This window comes from Meleagris gallopavo, chromosome 14 (assembly GCF_000146605.3).
Source record: "Meleagris gallopavo isolate NT-WF06-2002-E0010 breed Aviagen turkey brand Nicholas breeding stock chromosome 14, Turkey_5.1, whole genome shotgun sequence".
Classification (NCBI taxonomy): Eukaryota; Metazoa; Chordata; class Aves; order Galliformes; family Phasianidae; genus Meleagris; species Meleagris gallopavo.
Genome location: NC_015024.2, coordinates 1,118,195 through 1,131,970, shown reverse-complemented (window position 1 = coordinate 1,131,970; position 13,776 = coordinate 1,118,195). Strand labels below are relative to the sequence as shown.

Below are 13,776 nucleotides of genomic sequence, written 5' to 3'. Positions count from 1 at the left end.
AAAAAAAAGAAAAAGAAAAAAGAAAAAAAAAAAAGGAATAGAAGTGCATTGGCAGAGCTGCACATGTAATGGTTGTGAAGTACCTTGCTCTGGCCAGTAACACTTGTCCTTCATTTTCATAAGCATCAAATTCACCCAATTCAAAAACAAAACAAAAGGAAAAATCACCAATGAGAAAATCAAAGCTGTATTACCACAGTGGAGCATACTGTAGGGTTTTTCGTGGCTACAAACAACTTCATTCCAAACAGCAGTGTTGTAATAATCAGTGGTGACTTGCACACTGCGAAACAGAGAATCTAGGACTTTAAAATGCAGTCCCACAGTAAGTGGGTAATGTATGAATGCTACACTCACCTAACTTGAAAGTGAACAAAGCAGAGAAGAAGTGCATTATCTAAGGCTGTCAGAACCTTTTAGTAAGGTGAAGAATAACATTAAGATATTCACTGAGGTATTTTTCAAAACAGTTATTCCCTCATTAGTGGTGATTTACATTGCCTAGTTCTCATCTTTGGGAGGTGCTGTTGACTAACTCATCAGCACCATGCTCTTTACAGCATTCATCCCTTTGGTTTCTAAGCAACAACGAAATACAGTTAAGAAGGAAGCTGGTGCTGCTGAGAAATCACCAAGCTCAGAAAGAATGATGCAGCCCATCACTGGAAGTGCTGGCTTTTTAAAATGAAAATTACATGGAAATATTGTGAGCACCAAAGCCCTGATTCCCCAGAAGAATCAGACCTCAGATGCCAGCTGAGGCACATCCATTTAAGGGTGACTTTCTGGCATGATGGCTCTGTACTCAGTTTCATCTTCCCCTTTCTGTTATGCCAGTTTCATCTTGCTAATTTGTTATTTCAATTCTCATTATTTTCCTTCCAGCTCTTGGCAATCAGTGGAGTCATATGCCTTTATTTGAAGACATCCACTTCTCACCTTCCTACTCCATCTGATCCTCCAATTAAATCACTTTGATAGATGTGTCTGTGTCATTACAACAGCCAGTCAATTGAGACTTTACTGCAAGATTGAGCAAAAAGCCCCAAGCTGGCCAGAGAGAAAGAAGTATTTACTTGTTAACAAGCAACTGTTCTGCTCTGCATTCTGTCCATAAGGAGAAACACAGTTCCCCTGTACAGAAAAAAGGGATAGGATTTAAATAACAGCCTCTGTCTCTGACTGCATCTCTGATACTTTCTTCATATTCCTGTGAAAAGAGGCATAGAAAGAAATTCATGAGCCTGCAATTAAGAATCCAAAATGAGAGAAGAAAACAGAAGTAACCAAAACTGGGAGATGGCTTGCAATATTTTTGCTACCGCTGTGAGACTTGGGAAGAAAATGGTTAGCTTTATCTAGCTACTGTAACAGCAAAGGCAGTAACAGTACCATTAGAGTCTGTCATTGTGTTTTTCCCTCCTTCAAGATGTTCCTATCAGGGTAATCCTTCTTTGTCTCCGTTCACATCTTTCAACACTCATCGTGTACATATGCTTGTGCACACACAACTTTCTGCTAAACTGCCTCAAGTTCTTTGTGACATGATTTCATGATAGATGTAAAATGGAATCTTTGCGTTTGTATCCACAACCTCTCTCCTTTAAGCACTGTACCAAAGAATATTCTTATTTTCCTCTACATTGCCTGTCACAATTTGTGGCAGAACAATAGAAACTATTATAAAATCCAGTTGCCTGAAACCAGCAGACATCAGATACACTCCAAATGCTGCTTAAAAAATAAAATAAAATCAATTTTTGAAAAACGTAAAACATTTTGAAAAAAAAAATCACTTTTGAAGACCCACACTCTGGAAAAGTGGTGTATTTCAGTGCAGGTGGTGTTTCACTCAATAAGTTGACAAAGTTGAAAGAGTTATGGGATGCCTGCAGTTCCCATTAACTCCCATTTAGGTCCATCCATTCTTACCTCGTGCACTGGAAGGAGCAGAGTTAATCATCTGGGATGGTGCCGAGTGTGTGGAGCTCAGGCTGGAGGTGGACGGGCTGGCCTGGGATGAGGATAAAACAGACACATTGGTGACTGAGCCTTGGTACCTGCAGCTAGGATCAACAAGCTGCAGGAGGCAGAGAAACCATCAGAAGAGAATGAAGTGGTTCACTGCATTAGACTTTTACCTGTCTTATATCACCCAGTGTGACCTCAATCTAGGAAACAGCTTCAGGACAGGTCACTGTTAATCTGCACTTGAGCGTGGGATTCATTTCAAGAACAATATTAACTGCATATGTTGAATGGGTCAGATAAATAACACGCTGACTAAAATCTCATGTTTTGAAAGCAATGTTATCATCCCGGACAGCAGCTCTCAGAAAATTTCTTCCCAAAGTAAACCTGGCTGACTTAATCTGTCATCCTTCTTGAACAATGGCAGATTCTACCTATTCACTTCTTCACAGATAACCTAGCAGAAAAGAACTACGCATTTGGACATGCAGATTGCATTTGGAAGCACAGCCCTCTGAGCGTGTTCAGTGCTGCTTCTATCACTATCTCGTGGCATGCTGGAGCTGTACCTGCATGTGGTACATCTCCTCCGCAGCCTCCCCCACAGAGCTGTCTGTTAGGATAACCAGGTTCCCTGTTTCGCTGGAGGTGTGGGATGACAAAGAGGATGATGAGTGTCGGACTGAGCCAAGCAAGTTCAGTGGGCTGCAATGAGAATAGAGACAGAACAGGGCTGCTGTTAGTTTTTGAATTTGCATTTTAATTTGTGAAGCCTGATTTTTTTTCTGATTAAGTACTTGCTTTACGTCACCTCTACAAGTCAAACACTCCTGAAAAAATCAGGCCAATCAAGTCCATAAATATGAAAGAAGTGCTAATAAACTAAAGATAACATAGTATGTGGGACATCAAATTTCAGAATCCAAAGCCAGGCTAACAAGTCACAATGCTGTCTTTAATAACTGAACATTCTGAAATCATTCTCTTTCTCACTGCTGCAGAATGATGGGGGAAGCAGCTTAAAAACCTTTCCAAGTGATCCAGGAAAAAGACACAGGTCAAAACACAGACCTCCTCACTGTGTCTTTGGCCTTCTGCATTGCAGGTGAAGGCAACTTTCTACCTGACAGTACATTAATACAGTGCAAAGAGTGTGCAGGATGCATTCTGATCTCAATCAATTTTTTTTTTTCTTTTGTGAATCACATACACAAACACATCTTTTGTACACTACAGAATCTCCCTAGCTTACCCTAAAAGCTTACCCTAAAGCCATCTTTAGATGGCTTTGCAAAGTGATGAATTCTGAGGAAAAAATTCTCTTGCCCAGATCCCAAAGTGCCAAGCCACAGAAGTGGTGTAAGATCCAATCAATTTTAATTATAAAAAGAATCTCACAATCCTGTACTCAGGAGCAAGGATCCACATTTTTTTCTGCTAGGCTTTAAAAACAGCTGAACTATGCAGACCTACCAAGAGGAACATGGAAGAACCCTTAACACTGCATCATTTGTGTGCCATTCTTGTCACTGTTTCTCAAACTGGCATTTTCTAGTAAGCAATTCTGGTTGGGTATAACAGCTCTGTTTTGACCTGAAAATCCCAATTTGGGATTGGTCCTCAGCTTTTATAGGATGGCATTCTGTCTCAATAAGGATCTCACATTTTCAGATGTTTCTCTGAAGTCTGAGCTACTTTCTGATAAAACAACTTTGGTGTCTTAAGAATGGGCACATACTGAGTCATGTTTCTAAAGCAAACAGCAGAATTTCCCTGTTACAGCAGATAAGAACCTATTTACCTGCCATTTGCATAACGGGAGAAGTTGGAACCTCCCAAGTCAGATTGAGGATGGAGATGTATAAGTAAAGCAATGTAACATCTGGAGATATTTACCATTTGCTGCAAACTAGATTTCTCAACTTCTTGATTCCAATCAGCATTCAAGCTTTAATAGCTAGCCCTGAATGAAGATAAAGGACACTGCTGCCAAAATTCACCCTCCTCCTCCTCCCCCAGCACTGTTCATTGCTTTTCTACCCCTTGAATCTTAATGCAGCAGTGTGCAGAGATCGTACATATTCCAGCAGCAGACCACATGGTACCTGTGTCGATGAAGCAGCTTTATGCTCTCTGGGCTCATAGGTCCATGGGAAACCAGAACATTGCTGCGAGGCGTACTACTGCCAGAACACGCTGGACTCAGCTTATCCAAACCAGGTAACTCCTGCACAGGAGACAGAGTCACTTAACTATAAATATTTTAGCTAAGTCAGTAATGAGAAAATTACAGCAATTTTCTCAGAAAAAAATTCTGATTTCTTTCCATGTTCCCTGTGATCATCCGCAGTTATCCTGTGCTTCCACAGTAGGAAGAGCTTCAGTGTTTTATTCTCTATTTCCAGCAATACTTCCCAGCCAGACATTTCAGGAATTCTGGAGAAAAACAGGGGCACACTGTTGACCAAACTGCAACCATCTACATTTTCCTGAAAGGATAGGTGAATTTGAAAACAGAGATCTTTTAGAAACTCTAAAGATAGGCAGTGAATTTGGGCTGATAACTGTGACCTGTATGGATTGCATCTGCTCTGAAAGAGAAAGGCTGTATTTTAAAATTCTGATGCTGTAATTTCTGGCCATCCCTGCATTCAATCCCAGGAATGGGGAAAATGCCTTCAAGTTAGAAGCTTTTAGAAAATACGTACTTCAGTTTGAAGTAAAGTACTAACACATTTCAAGAAATTCTTTTCTGTTACACAGAAAGAATTCCTTCAGTTCGGTTGTGATAACATACAATATAGGGTCAAGATATCCACAAAAATCTGAAATATATCTGTCACAGAACACTGATGTACAGCAGAGCACAAATGGATGGAAAGTACTAAGTCTAGGGGATGCCATGTGTACTTCTGGTAGTTAACAGACACTGTGAACCATCCTCTGGAGGCAGTTCTCCTGACTTACGTAGGAAATGCAGACCTATAATATTGTGTGTATAGATTATCACAGTTAGGTGCCTGAATTAAGCAAGGAATTTCTGTTACTGTCTATATATATATTAAAAAAAATACTTCTGGAGGGCCTAATCCGTGCCATCCTACTTCAAACGATGACAGTTCTAAAAGCTGAACATCTAATACTTTCTGTTAATCCTTCTGTTTTATATCAGAGAAAGATATATATATAGTTGAGAAAAGTCTGAGAATTAAACTTTACAACTGTTCTGTGATATTAAAGTAGAACAAAGAACACACAAATATTAAAAATTCCAGGGTTTAAATTAAAGGATAAATTAACAGATTTGCTAGGACTTCCTTCTTGCATACAAATCAAGAATTCGTGTGGTAATTTGGCAATCCAGTAGGTTTGGTCAGTGCCATATCTGCACAGTTCTGTGTGAACGCTACTGCAACAGATGGAATTTTACTCATAATTCTGAATGATTCAGAATAGGAAAATTGAAGACCAGCTTACATGGTACAAACTAGATCTCATCATCTGGAACTGGTCAATCAGTTTCTTATGCAGAGGACGCATTTCTGGATGGACAAACTTCTCATGGACTGCCAGCCCCACTCCTAAGACATGCACCTGTTAAGAAGAAAACAACACAACAAAACTAAATAAAGACTAAGAGAGAGAACGGAAGCCTTACCCTCACTCTGTCAGTGTGTGAGGGAGTACTGCAAAATATTCCACTGTTCTTCCACAGGGCTGCTGACAATCAAGTAAGTCTAGAAGAGCTGGCAAGCTCGTATAACTTCAGCAAGTACTTCAAGTGTGAAACAAGTACATTTACGTCACAGTGAATTACATTTCTTAAAGACAACTGCAAAAAGAAACAAAAGATTGATTCTCTCTCCAGAGTTAGCAGCACAGAGACCTCATAATTCACCATGACCAAAATATTAAAGATAAAAATGAAAAAAGGATGTTCTGATAACTGACCTGAGCATGGCAGCATTGCCACCTATGTTCATTCTTTCTGCTGCTCATTATTTATTTATAAAGGTCAGATTTTCAAATGTCAAACATACAATATTAGTCACTGAAAGAGATTATATCAACTCTCAGATGAAAGATAGTCATGATAGCAGGTCTAATATGGACTTGATTCCCTACATGATCAAAACTCTGTACAAACAATAGCTAATTAATCTTCAAACATCCTCTTGAGATGGAGGGGAGATAAACATTATCTTTATTTTACAGATGGGAAATCTGTTAAGCGATCTGTTGACAAAGCAGGTCTAGAAGCTCTGCTCAGACTTGGCCGCATTGCTTACTGGGGCTTATTTTGCCAAACTTTCCATTCGCAAGGATGTGATTGTCTGATTTCACTCTCATCAAAGCATCCAGCAAGCTTTATCTACTGAGATGTTTTGTGGAGATATTAAAGAAAAGCAGAACTGTAGATAATATGAACAGACATCAAGTTTTCCCATGTGGCTCTGCCAGTTTAACATGGAGCCTGACCCGTCCTGATTCTATCTTTGAAATTTACTAGGAAGATATAACTCAAAATGCCAGAAATAAACAGCAGGCTTGAAGCGTGGCCCAACATCTATTGAATAATAAATGGTGACAATAAAATTTAAGCACTGTTAGCAGAGCTTCACCTAATATTGCCTAGGGTGACTGGCTTGCTCAGAAACACTTGACTATCTGCTCTACTTTTTGTTTAAATGTGCTTTAAATCTCCTCTACTGAAATTCCTTGCTTGTGAATGGATGAACTGGACCTGTTATGTTCAGACCAGATTAATCCAGAAACTACAGAAGAGTAGTACCTGTTCCTGCATGAGCTCCTTGAGCTGCGTGATCTTCTCTGCATCTCCAGGGTGCTTTGTGATATAATCTTTATCAAAAAAGGCCTGTAGGAAAAAAGAAAGAAAAGAAAAAAAAAGTCTTCTGATTAATGGAAGATATTTATAATGACTTGGTGTCGAAAGACAAGAAGAAAAAGTTCAGAAATCTCAGGAAAACTAAATATATTAAGCCTACAGCAGAAGCTCAATTTTACTGCTTTTAGCACTCTGGGGTTCAGGTAAAGCTACATAAGGTTTTAGCAACCTAGATGATTCTGTTGCTCATTTAAAGGAACCAGCACTGAATAGCATAAGGCAGGCCTTAGCATGGAAGGATCATGAGTGTGATCGATTTTCTCTATGTAATAATGATGGGTAATACCACCAATCCCTATATCATTCAGTTATTTGAATTTTATATCACTTCCTTCACAAAATCTCCTCAGCTTAATGGAATTAAAGAGTAAAATGGTAACTAATATAAAACAGTGAAGAGCATTCTCTGTATGGCTTTATAGGAAAGACACATCCAAGACCCCTGGACCACTGCTGCCATTTCTTACTATTTCACTCTAGACTTACCCTTCATAATGTGGAATTTAATTAACAGCTTGCCAAAGAATATATCAGATAGTGTAGCAAATAACATCAGATAATTTTAGGGTCTCAGTGAGTCTGAAATTGGGATAGCAAAGATAATGGTTAGGTAGCAGGAATTCGCAGCTTTTCCTGATTACAGGCCCAATCAAACTCCAATACCACCGCAAAATGGATTTGTAACAGAAGAAATGGGGTTTTTTTTTGTACTGCTACTTCACTCCTCTACCTGCCAGCTCAGGTTTTCTATGTAACCCAAGCTTCATTCTTAAGAACTCTACTGCCAACTGCACTTACTTTAATGCAATATCTCAGCTTCACCTTTGGAGCCTCCTGTTGACACACAGCTACCTACGCACAGATGCAGAATAATCAAGCATGGGGTTTTAACCTCACATTCAGATAAAGTGCATGAAAATTTCTTATTGTATTCTGTGACAGGCTCCATGCAACAAAAACGAAAATAAGATTGAAAAATATTGATACTACATTCAGAAGCCTCACTTACCTCCTGGTATCGTGCAATTCCGCCATTCACAGCTGCATCAATCACTCCATTCAGACACATGCTGAGAAGATTAATATTACCATGCATTTGTTTATGCTGGTACTGGCTTATCAGCGTTCTCAACTCCTGGTTTTTGTTCTCAACCACCTGAATGGCATTTTCCAAAGGACTTACTTCAACCTTAAAAGCAATTAAACATACTTTAATTCCATGGATGCTTCATTGTGATTTATTACGTTCCTTGTAAAGAAATTCTCTTAGATGGTTCACTGATCTCTTAGTTTTCACTGCTAGAAAATCAGCTAAGTTAACAAACTTCATTGTCAGTAATGTTCTATTTCAGGTCATGGAGTTGTGATAATCTCTATCTATAAACTGAAGACACGGTGACAATGCAATTATTTCATCTTTTTGGCACATTCTCCTTTACACTGTCACGTTCACCTGAATAATTCCCCTGGTTACATTCAGCAATTATTTAGACTAGGTGATATAGAAAGTACACACTTAATTGCTGCTAAACTTTATCATTTTAAATGGCAAAATTTCAGCCACAGGAGTTTTCAGTCATCTGCCCTGCACCCTTAGTAAGTCATTGTTTCAAACCTCAGTGACAGAATTATGAATGTTACCAGTTCTCTTCTTTCCACTTCAAACCAACGGGAGATCCCAGGTAAGCTGTGAGTCAAGGTCAGAGTGGTGCGTTCAATCCACAAGCTCTGCAGAAAAAAACTGAGGGATGTGAGACACAGAATGAATCACAATCATGTCATCTATACTCTTAACTACAAGTAAAGGAGGGCAAATGTAAGAGAAGAATATATTAACCTCATAAGCAGTAACATACTTTGCAGTATGTCATGCTGATAATCACTTAAATACCAGAAAATAATTCAATATGTTCTAAAGCAACGCATTCAGCATTTCAGTCAACTCTCAGCAGTTGAGTTTGGCTACCAGTTCTGTCATGGGAACCAAGAAGACATAAGAAAAGAAATCCAGCCAATCAAAAAACCATCCTTGCTTTGAAATGCACTTCTCCTGGCACTCCAGTGACTTACCTTTAAACTGCACAATGCTCAGATCTGAAGCCATCAGATTCAACAGCCACTTGCTAATGATGTCTGGCCACCAAATCAGGATTACTTGAAAGGCTATATTAGCATAAGCTAACAAGACAGCATTTGCCTTATTAACACTTAAACGCAGTTTACTGCCTGCTTGTACCTTAAACTCGTTGTCCTTGTCCTTTGGACCTTTGTGGAAAGGCCTGTCATAGCGAAACTTCCGGATGTTGTTGACTCGGTAGAAGCTCTTTATGCGGTCAGGGACACGGTCCATCTGCAGCACATCTATGTTGTCTGGGATGGGAGTCACAGCATAGATCTGTAAATCTGCACGTTGCCTTGTCAAAGAAAGCCATGGGACATAAAACAAGAAAGCTGCCTTTGCTGCAGAAAGAAACAGCACACGCTTCTCTTTGTTTCCCAACACCCTTCTGTTGCATGTGAAACAAGAGGACACAACACCAGAAATCCTCAGGATGCCTACAAAGCTGTAGTACCTTAAAGCCAAATCAAACAAAGCAAGACACCTGAGGATGCACATATTTTCAGATGTCTTCCTACATTCTATCTTGATCAGGCAGACGAGCCAGATCATATTAGTTCTCGATCGAGCTAGGTGCTTCACTTCTGAAGGCACTAAAGTAAATCTTTAGTCTCCAGGTATTTAGAAACCTAAATATTTAATATTTACTTTTGGTAAATTTCATCTTAGATACTACAGCTTTGTCTGCAGGCAGACGTTGTCCTGTGTTCATCAGGGTAGTTTAACTGCTGTAGTCTTAGCGTTACAGACAAGCTCTCTTGTGCAACAAGTGCAAATAAACTTATGAAAGTAAATATATAAACAACCCTTTCTGTCTATAAAACTATCAGTGATACATAACATTGGAGAGTGAAAAGCCTATCATATGGAAAATGAGTGGGAAACATCAAACACAAACAATACTTAATGACAGTATTCTTAAGGTTAAAGTCCTGCAGTCCTGTGCAGTGCCCACACTGGTGAGGCACAAGCCAAATGGCAGTGTTTTCATAACTAAAATCTCCCAGGGTCTCTGCAGCCCCATCAGTCATTACATAGTTCTGTCCTTAAATACACAAAGTGTGGTATTGGGTCCATTAAGCTGCAGTACTCATTAACAATGAGAAGAAAGAAATTTAGAGCCACAGTTATAAAGGAGTTCCACAACTTTAAAGAAAAGGAGACTACAAGAAAAAAAAGCTGCAGTTAAAAACACAATGGAAAAGAATACTATTGTATCTGTTCCCAACAACACATTCTCCAAGAGAAGGTACTGGAATGTACATTTAGTGAAGTAAAACGTCCCTTATGCTAATGCTGCTGGTAAAGGTGAAAGGCTGGATGTGATCAATCTCTTGCATACTGAGTATGGCTGCAATACTCCCTGCAGAATAAAAAGCAACAATTCGCTCCAACAATTCAAAGAATCAGTCAATGTCTGCTACGGACAGATGTACAGTTTTGTCCATACCCAGCTCTACCCAAGGCAGTTATGAACTGAGATATGCAAGATAATCAGTACCAAAGATCTCACTGAAGGATACACTGGGCATCGCACTGTAATACAGAGTCGTCTGGGTGGTTTGGATGCTGCATTGCAATGGCTTGTGGGAACTCGCTCAGCATCCTCTGCTGGAAGGCTTCCAGCCTCTCATAGTCATGGCCCCGACACACGTATTCTTTGTTCTGCAAGAAGGACAAGCATAAATGAATCTCCCTTAAAGTTAGGTTAAATGCAGTTGGCTGTTATCTCACTTTAAATTTTACTGCTTCAGAAAGCGAGGTAAGTGACAAAGTCAACACGCTGATGTCAGAATAGAATGTGCAGATAACATGGATGATATATTTTCTTTCTTTCTTTTTCATTACAGTGTATTTCATTAACTGATGAATAAGGAGACCATTCTACTGCTCCCTCAACAAAAGATACCTTTGCTCCCTACAAGCATGGCATTCAGTCCTACGGTTTTGTCTGATTTGCTTTTCAGATAACTGAACAGGGAGTACTATTTAATCAGACTGTAATGAAATGCATCAAGCAAAACTTAAGACTGGGTCACAAACTTTGTTGTTCTGCGCTGGAAAAACTGCCATCAAATGCAATTTCCAGGAGCTGGGTAAAAGTCTGAGGATTTAAAAGAACAGGGGGAGAGACATATTTAACAATTTACCAGCTATCTTTAGAAAGGTGTGACAGCAAACCTCACAAACATCGTTGTTTAGTCACTATTGCACTGTTACACCCATACAATCACCTCTGATCATTGCTGGAACACTGCTGTCTACAGTGCAATAACACAGCAGAGCCTCCCCAAGAATGGCCACTTAGCACATTCCACTTCAACTCTAAAAGTACTTTCCTCTTGATGGACATTTCCAAGTTTGCATTTAAAATACACCTCCTGAGGCATTAAACCACTTGCTTAGAGTTCCTGGATGCTTCTGAACCATCTTGAACTCTGACCAGTAGGAGACAGCGTTTCTACAGTGCTCAGTGTCATAAAGATCGCATTCCAGTGCCTTAACTATATTATCACATAATACAACTTTGACTGGTGATAGCATTGCCTGACGTGAGACTTATCACAGCAGGCAAATCTCTAATCCTGGGCGCTCTGACTCATCATAATAGCTGATGTGTACACTGTACAGGGAGATTTTTCTCCTTCATAATAAAACAACAACAACAAAAACCCAGCAAACAAGAAAGTTGCCTCCATTCTATTTCTTGCAGCTAAACAGCTGCAGCATATGCGGTGATTTCTTGCTAATAGCAGAATGAAAGAGAAACTGGCAAAACCTGTTCATAAAGTTTAGCCAAGAAGTGCAATGTCTTTGGGTTTGTGCTTCATCTCTAGAGATGAGATCACATGGTGAAAGCTGTGATGAAACCACAGTTCAGTCTGTAATGGCCCAGCTTTGCAGCTATTATTAAATTTGGAGTGATATTTGAAGGTGAATCTCTTCATGGCACTTACTGCATTCTGTTTTAATTTTTGATTGCAGCAACTGAGAAAACTGTAAAGCCTATAAATAAAGTTCTAAAAATAATGTCCTGAAAACACATCAGGCCAGATTTAATAGACTCTTCACATAGAAACCAATACAAGATCTCAGCACACAGCTTGTTAGTCCTTACTTGAACTGCTGGTAAGAAAAGACACAAGCAGTTTTAATTTATTTATGTAGGAAGGATAGAAAGAGATGCAGGTTCCACAGCCACATAAACAATGATTTTTCTAGACAAAGGGTCTACAAAACTGCAAATGTAGAAGGAAGTGGCTATTTTCTGTCTTAAACTATACAACACTAGAAAAATAAAACAAGTACATGAAGTTGTTTCATCACTTTAAATTGTTCTTGCATCCATTTGAAAATTTTAAATCCACGTAAATCTTTTTCTTCTCCAGAATAGCTGCTATGGATCTCTTTACAGTGTGATCCGTGCAGATGCTACTGCTAATGGGCTTAGACTGTGCTTCTCAATGTGAGCACTGTATGGATCATCAGGGAGAGAAAGGAGGAGGGTGCATTCTAATAAGACTGCTATGTTAGTAATCTGCTATCAGAAGCACTGCTACTAACTGTAATTGCAGATCTAACAAGGATTATAACTCTGTATGCTAATGTTTGCTGTTAACATCTCCAGCCAAGTATCCATATTGACACAGCACTTCACAATGGTGCAGTGTAAAGTCAGGCAGGGTCCACGACAGAACTGCAGGATACACAGAATCACAGAATTGTAGGTGTTGGAAGGGACCTCTAGAGATCATCGAGGCCAACCCCCCTGCCAAAGCAGGTTCCCTACACCAGGTCGCACAGGCAGGCGTCCAGGCGAGACTTGAATATCTCCAGAGAAGGAGACTCCACAACCTCCCTGGGCAGCCTGTTCCAGTGCTCCGTCACCTCACCGTGAAGAAGTTCTTACGCACATTCGTGCGAAACTTCCTATGCTGCAGCTTATGTCCGTTTCCCCTCGTCCTGTCTCCATGTACCACCGAAAAGAGACTGGCCTCACCACTATGGCCGCCACTCCTCAGATATTTATAAACCTGGATCAGGTCCACTCTCAGTCTTCTTTTCTCAAGGCTAAACAGACCCAGTTCACTCAGCCTTTCTTCATAGGGGAGATGCTCCAGGCCCTTCACCATCTTTGTGGCCCTCCGCTGGACTCTTTCCAAGAGATCCCTGTTTTTTGTACTGAGGAGCCCAGAATTGGACACAGTACTCCAGATGAGGCCTTACCAGGGCAGAGTAGAGGGAGAGGATCACCTCCCTCGACCTGCTGGACACGCTCTTTTTAATGCACCCCAGAATGCCATTGGCCTTTTTGGCCATGAGGGCACACTGCTGGCTCATGGCCAACCTGTCATCCACCAGGACGCCCAGGTCCCTCTCTGCAGAGCTCCTCTCCAGCAGTTCAACCCCCAGCCTGTATTGGTGCATGCAATTATTCCTCCCTAGGTGTAAGACCCTACGCTTGCTTTTGTTGAACCTCATCCGGTTTCTTACTGCCCAGCTCTCCAGCCTGTCCAGGTCTCGCTGAATGGCAGCACAGCCTTCAGGCGTGTCAACCAATCCTCCCAACTTTGTATCATCAGCAAACTTGCTGAGGGTGGCCACTATCCCCTCATCAAGGTCATTGATGAAGATGTTGAACAAGACCAGACCCAGCACAGACCCCTGGGGGACACCACTGGTTACAGGTCTCCAGCCAGACTCTGCACCACCAACGACGACCCTCTGCGCTCTGCCAGTCAGCCAGTTCTCAACCCACCTCACTGTCCACTCGTCTATC

The 13,776-nt window shown here is 40.5% G+C and overlaps 1 protein-coding gene across 1 annotated transcript in view; it reads right to left on the bottom strand.

Moving 5' to 3' along the window:
* Positions 1 to 1,753: 1,753 nt before the first annotated feature.
* LOC104913109 (dedicator of cytokinesis protein 3-like) overlaps positions 1,754 to 13,776 on the bottom strand; it is a 12,348-nt gene continuing 325 nt past the window's right edge. Inside the window, exons 2-10 of the mRNA XM_019619958.2 lie at positions 10,520 to 10,723; positions 9,114 to 9,280; positions 8,519 to 8,605; positions 7,887 to 8,066; positions 6,764 to 6,847; positions 5,449 to 5,565; positions 4,077 to 4,198; positions 2,541 to 2,676; positions 1,754 to 2,014 (exon numbers count right to left, since the gene is read on the bottom strand). Coding sequence (XP_019475503.1) covers positions 1,913 to 2,014; positions 2,541 to 2,676; positions 4,077 to 4,198; positions 5,449 to 5,565; positions 6,764 to 6,847; positions 7,887 to 8,066; positions 8,519 to 8,605; positions 9,114 to 9,280; positions 10,520 to 10,723 — 1,199 coding nt within the window. The 3' untranslated portion in view covers positions 1,754 to 1,912. The remainder of the gene's footprint in view (positions 2,015 to 2,540; positions 2,677 to 4,076; positions 4,199 to 5,448; positions 5,566 to 6,763; positions 6,848 to 7,886; positions 8,067 to 8,518; positions 8,606 to 9,113; positions 9,281 to 10,519; positions 10,724 to 13,776) is intronic.